Genomic DNA, 6,000 nt, shown 5'->3' on the forward strand with positions numbered 1-6,000 from the left:
CAGGCCGTAACTTAGGCTTCACTTACAAGAAGATACTGGAAGGAGATCCTGTTTCAGATCCCCCTTCACTCTAACTGATTTCGTAAAGTCTAAATCTATACGATGAGAGGTGGGCCCTGCCGCCGTCACACGTGCGGGGCAAACACCGCGCTCCGGCGCTAACCCCATCTTGCCTTTAACAGTGGGAGCTCGTTCCTTTCGTATCAGCAAAGTTTTATGATTCTACAAACCCCCACACCGCAGGAGCACATACAGATGGACGCCACTGCCGCTGGCCGCCGTGTCTGTGGTGGGTGCTCAGGCCTGTCTTCGGTGGGCGGGAGGCCCAGCTCTCCCGAGCCTCGGGCACTTACGGACAGGAAGGCTTTTTGCTCAAGGGCTCGACTCCTGTTCCTGCTGAACTGAGCCAGTGTGTAAAATGAGAACTGATATCAGCTCAGTAGGCACCGGAGGGCGGGTCCAATCGACAGCCGGAGAAGCAGTGCCTCCGCCGGGAGCGTTGCGCAGCACCGGCTGCTGGTGGCTGCAGAACGCAGAGACCTGGGCTGCAAATACAAGAGAGAGTTCACCGCGCTCGGGAAATGACAACAAGGAGTCTCCTGGGAAAGCACAGCACCCTCCGCACAAGCAATCAGCCACGACATGCTTTTACCCGACTGATGATGCATTTGGTTTTAGTTTTCGTAAGAATAATTTTTTGCAACTTTCGATACATATGACCTTTCAGACAGACATCTGATGAGTGGATTTATGTCTCTGTAAGCAAACTTAAGGACCACAGGTACAGCGCTTGTATTCTTGACAGGAGACAGTGCGTCCTCGGGGCCAAGTGGTCTTTCGTCCTCCAGAGTCAGCTCTGCGCAAGCCGACACTCGGCAGCAGCCAGCCCCGTCAGCAACGGCCTCTGCCCCAGCGGCTCCAACTTAACTGCCCCATCTCACCTTCTCTTCAGGTGCAGAACTTAGCCACTGTGAACAAAGCGGAAACCAATCACTGTTCACCAATCAGCTAAGCTCTGCACCTTGTTAGAGAGGTCATCGCTGGGCATAAAGAAAGAGCCGGTGAGCATCTTCTGCGGTTGTTGGTTTCTTTTGTTTCCAAAGAAGAGCTATGAGAGGCATCTGTTCTCCAGACTGCAGAGAGTGACTATGGTTTCTGGAGGAGCAGCCAAGGTCGTGGCTGCGTGGTAATCCCTGGCAATGTGATTTTAATCTTAAGTCACAAATCAGCATGCCAGGAACCCAAGCAGCCAGAGCACCCGAGAGCAGCGCCGTGCCCTGCCGGCCGCTCCCATCTGCACACACCGGGCTTCCGCGGAAGGACGCAGGGCGATGACACCGCCTCCGAGCCTGCTATGCTAGCAAATGGATTGCATTTCTGTGTGCTGTTCATTTAGACAGCATCCTAGAAGTAGAATTTTTTCAATCGAAAGGACTTGGAGACGACCATAAAAATGCCAGTGCAGCTTTGGAACAGGAGAAGAAAAATGCGTGGACCAGCCATGTGACAGAATTATTGAAGGAGGCTACCCTTGCTCTTCGTTTACTGCCTTTAACCCTGGGGACAAGATCCTGCCCCCCACACGGATTCTAAATGGTCTGGGAAGTCGTGGGGGCCTCTCTCAAGCTGGGAGGGGTTTCCCTGTGTGACTCAGGAGTGGCCCTGGTCACTGTTCATCACTGGGGTGGGGGTCTGGGGTGCTCGTGACCCTTGCTTCACCTAGAAGGGCAGGGACAGGAACAAAGATCTCAGAGAGAGGTAAGGAAATGGCAGTCTTGTGACCAAGACCACTCCTCCGCCTGCTTCAGGGCAAAAAAATTACAATGAAGAGTCACAAGAGCTGTGTCACCTGCTATGGTTCTCCAAAATTTGGAAAAGGAATAATCAAAGGAAAAGTTTGCCTTACTGTAGCTTCACACTCTTCAAATACACACACTCTCCATGAAAGTAAAAATCTAAAGCAAAACATGATTTATATACTGATTACCATGAGGCTGGCAACAAGGTAACCGTGAGACTATTTCTGGTTTTTAAATTGGCCCATCTTTAAGGACTGTCTGAAACCACCTAAAGGGGGCGTGTGGGGAACGTCTGCGTGCAGCTGTGTCCCGATTTTTCCTTCTCCTGGCAAACACAGCTCCTGACTCTTCTGGAAGAACATGACCATACTTTAGAAAAACTTTCGTTTTTCTCTTCAGTATTAGAGTTCTTTCAGATCAATAAGATACTTAAACATATCAGACATAAATGGTTTTTATAAGAGCAAAACGCTAGAAGCAACCTGAATGTCTAACACTGGGCTAACGAGAATATCAACACAAAATATTCAACATCCACTAAAAATTATATTTGTAGAGAAGCTATGTAACAACATGAAAAATGCTTGAGATTTGATGCTAAATTACAAAAAAGATACAAAATTACACATACCCTATTGTATCATGTAAAACCTTGAGGAAAAACTGAGAAGACACAGAAATGATGACTATTAGGGAAAAAAAATACACTTAGAATCCCACAGTTTCTACTTAGCAAAACTTTATGTACCACTGCTAAATTACAGTAATAGTGGAGAAACCCACATTTAAAAATCAACTGCTAGGAAGTAAATCTAACAGGTTAATTCGAGGCACAATTAACAGAGGAAGCAATGTAAATAATCCAGGATTCTCACTCCAATGTAAGCCAGGGGAGACATTCTGCTCCAACACAGCAAGGTTAAAAACAAGACCTGCCCTCAAGACACAGGAGCAGGTGTGTGGCGCGTGTGGCTGGGAAGACCTCCTGCCAGCCTCGAGGGTCGGGCGCAGGCAACCTGAGGAACCCCAAGTTCACACACAGCCTAGGAGGAGAAAACGCCTGCACCAGCAGCTAGGATTTGGAGTGACGCGGCCACCTGCTCCTGTGCCAGCCTTAACCTTGAAGACTACGGATTAGCACCTGCACTGGGTTCCCCACCCCATCTCTAAACCTGCTCACAATGTTCTCCCACAATTTCTGTTCCTATACGTATTATAAAACCCAAAGTGGCTAAAATGGTGCCAAGGAGAGTTGTTCTGCCTCCAGGTGACAGCCTGTTTCCCAGGGACCGCAGTGCCCACACAGGACGGTCCAGGACCTGGGGCCTTCATGCCACCACAGGCACTGACTCTGCCTGCTCTCCAAGGCCACCAGCCACCTGGAGAGGGAACAGACCACTGATGCTGCGGGTGGTCTTGGCTTATTGGTTTATTTGGCTGGCACCTAAGAGGCATATCTGGTTAGAACCAAATAACAGAAAAGAAAGGGAGAGAATCACCTCTTTAAAATAACATTTCGGCCACCACCTTGGCTGAGGATCTGTCCATCTGTCCCTTGGCCAGCTCAAAGCACCTGTGGGCAAGCTGCTGCTGCCTGGCGTCCTCGCTCACCATCAGCTCCCCGTAGAGGTACACACCCATGGCCTGCGGGCACAGAGGCCAGAGCACATTAGAGAAAGGAATTAGGCGTCCAGCACACAAACGTGTTGGTCTGGAAATTATAAAGACCCTAGAAAAGACACAGACAGTTGGTTAGTTGTACTTCTGGAATGTCCAGTTTTCAACCCAGTCTTTCCCTTATTCTCATCAAAACCCCAACGAATTCTTAGCTATCAATGGACTGTGGTGATTTCACTGGTGACAGAGTGACAAAGTGAGCATTTCCACAGTGACAATGGTGTCAGGATGCTGTGGACAGAGACAGAGTTTCCATTATGACCACTATGGAGAACCCATGTGCAGACAGGCACACGGGGCTGCTTCCCAGAAAGGTGTGTTCCTGGGGTCCCCCTAGGAGGAGCAAGTCCACCCGCTAGTAGGCAAAAAGGAGGTAACGGCACACAGCAGCTGCCCACGCAGGAGGGCGCATGCACCACCCAACAAAGACGCCTGTCCCTGCAACCCCACCTGACCCCTCGCCCTCAACTAGCCCCACAACTGCAGCCGACACTGGCCTTTCTGTTTGGAGAACAATGCTGCAAAGACACACATCTGCGCTTTTCCTACATTTTTAAAACAGCCAGTGCTGTTCTGGAAGACCAAAGGACCCCTGGGTTCCATCTGCTCTCTTGCTCGAGCTTAGTCATGCCACGAATTACATTCTGCTGGAGCAAATTAAAAGAAGGATCTCAAAGATAGCACAAGATAAAAACTCAGTAGTTAAGGGTTCAAAGTGCTTTCCCAAAAAAGCTGAGACACAGTGATTCTTATCTGGCAAAGATCATGGCTCTAAATATAGAGCAGTGAATTTTGGTCTTCGGAATAGACCTAAAGTCGCTCTTAAATTCTGTCCTTCTTATACTCCCATATGTTTTTCCAAACACCTCTTGCTCCACTGTGCAAATGTGACATTTCTTCTGGTACAAAGCCGAGTCCTTTTCTTTGTGAGAATAACGAGGCCTGAGGCGCTGCTGGCTGGCTGCCCCCCACGCTGAGACCCCATCAAAAGTCCTTTTGTTTGCTCCACCCCACCAGCCACCCCAACCGAAATGCAGCTCCGCCCCACCAGCCTGCGGCGCTGGGCAGACGGCTCGTTCTGAGGCACATGCTGGTGGAGGCAGGGAGGCTGCGACGTGTCACAGGAGACACCCCGAGTGGTGACCCCGATGCACACTGAAGATGTGAGAGACAGCCAACAAGGACATCCCCAGATGTGTTCGTGCACATCTACTTCCTGTGGGCGCCTAGGAAGGCGGCCACTTCCCTTGGTAAACAGTGGGAAAGGTCCTCACAGGAGGGAAATTCGGTGCGCGCTGGGCCTGGCGCTGCAGGTGCAGACGCAGAGCAGACTGCTTCGGCCCGTCGGGGCTCTCCCCGCCTAAGCCGCACGTGTGCTCTCAGTGAGGGCTCCTGGGGACGTGGCTGTACACCGCGGCGTCACTAAGCCGCAGCTGTGGCCTGGGAGAGTCCCGAGATGTGGTGAAGCCTGAGCATGCTTCATCCGACGACAGCGTGGCCACAGCTAAGGAAAGCCCAGGGAGCCTTTAGGGGGCGTAACTCGCTGCTTTAAAGGGACACCAAGAGTGGGGGGAAAACCAGCTCAAAAGTGCAAGATCCTACTTAAAAAATCTCTGGAAAATATATAATTATTTGTTATGAAAAGGACGTCAAGAACTTGGGTTCCTGTGTGGTCCCCGACAGGTAGGGCACAACATTTAAAGAATCCCCATCTGCTAAAGAATGAAACTTACCTGGTCCTCCTGGAGGAATCTCTCCACACTGCTGTATGCTGTTGTGTACCTGTGCTTGACGATGAGCTCACACCACCGGTGGCGAACCTTGAGGACGAGAGGAAATCCAGTAAGCAACCAGCTGGTAGGTTCTCCAGCCTTGTAAGTTTCATGATAAAGAGACTTCTGCGTTACAAAATTACTCTGAGTGTATTAGCACCATTGGCACTTTTAGTTTTAAATTTCATTTTTAAAGAAAGGAACAACATTCCTAATTATGAGGGCTGCCTGTCAATTTTAGGTAGGGGAAAATGCATGTTTCAGTTAGGTGTTCCCTATTTCAAACTCGATGTTCCAAGATAACAGACACGAAATGCAAAACATAACTAGGAAATTCGAGGCGCATCCTGACAGGCTGCTGGTGCTGTTCCCCTGCAGTGTGCTGTCAACAAGGCTCTCTTTGAAGCCACGGCCACTTAGTTTCCTCTAATAGTAGATTTGCTCCAGTGCTGCCGATTGTAACAAGAGACACAGTAAGGGGGAAGATGCTGCTTTCTGAACCCCCTAGAAGAGGCAAAGCAGAGCCCTGTCTGAGAGTTTGGGGAAGGAGCAACTGCAGGACATCCTTGATGTGGGGGGGTTCCTGTTGTGCGACCACGTGCATGTAGGTTTGCGTAACATACTGAAAACAGGCAAGCGAACAGTGGATGCCATTCTTTTTTTATTTTTTGAGACAGAGTCTCACTGTGTTGCCTGGGCTAGAGTGAGTGCCGTGGCGTCATCCTAGCTCACAGCAACCTCAAACTCCTGGG

General features: G+C 50.0%; 1 protein-coding gene across 1 annotated transcript in view; it reads right to left on the reverse strand.

Annotated features, from left to right (window-relative positions):
* The window catches only part of LOC105806846 (chromosome unknown open reading frame, human C9orf3), a 311,159-nt gene that overhangs the window by 427 nt on the left and 304,732 nt on the right, over nucleotides 1-6,000 (reverse strand). Inside the window, exons 14-15 of the mRNA XM_012640063.1 lie at nucleotides 5,210-5,296; nucleotides 3,299-3,443 (exon numbers count right to left, since the gene is read on the reverse strand). Coding sequence (XP_012495517.1) covers nucleotides 3,303-3,443; nucleotides 5,210-5,296 — 228 coding nt within the window. The 3' untranslated portion in view covers nucleotides 3,299-3,302. The remainder of the gene's footprint in view (nucleotides 1-3,298; nucleotides 3,444-5,209; nucleotides 5,297-6,000) is intronic.

The sequence above is a fragment of the Propithecus coquereli genome, unplaced genomic scaffold, assembly GCF_000956105.1.
Source record: "Propithecus coquereli isolate 6110/MARCELLA unplaced genomic scaffold, Pcoq_1.0 Scaffold147, whole genome shotgun sequence".
NCBI lineage: Eukaryota > Metazoa > Chordata > Mammalia > Primates > Indriidae > Propithecus > Propithecus coquereli.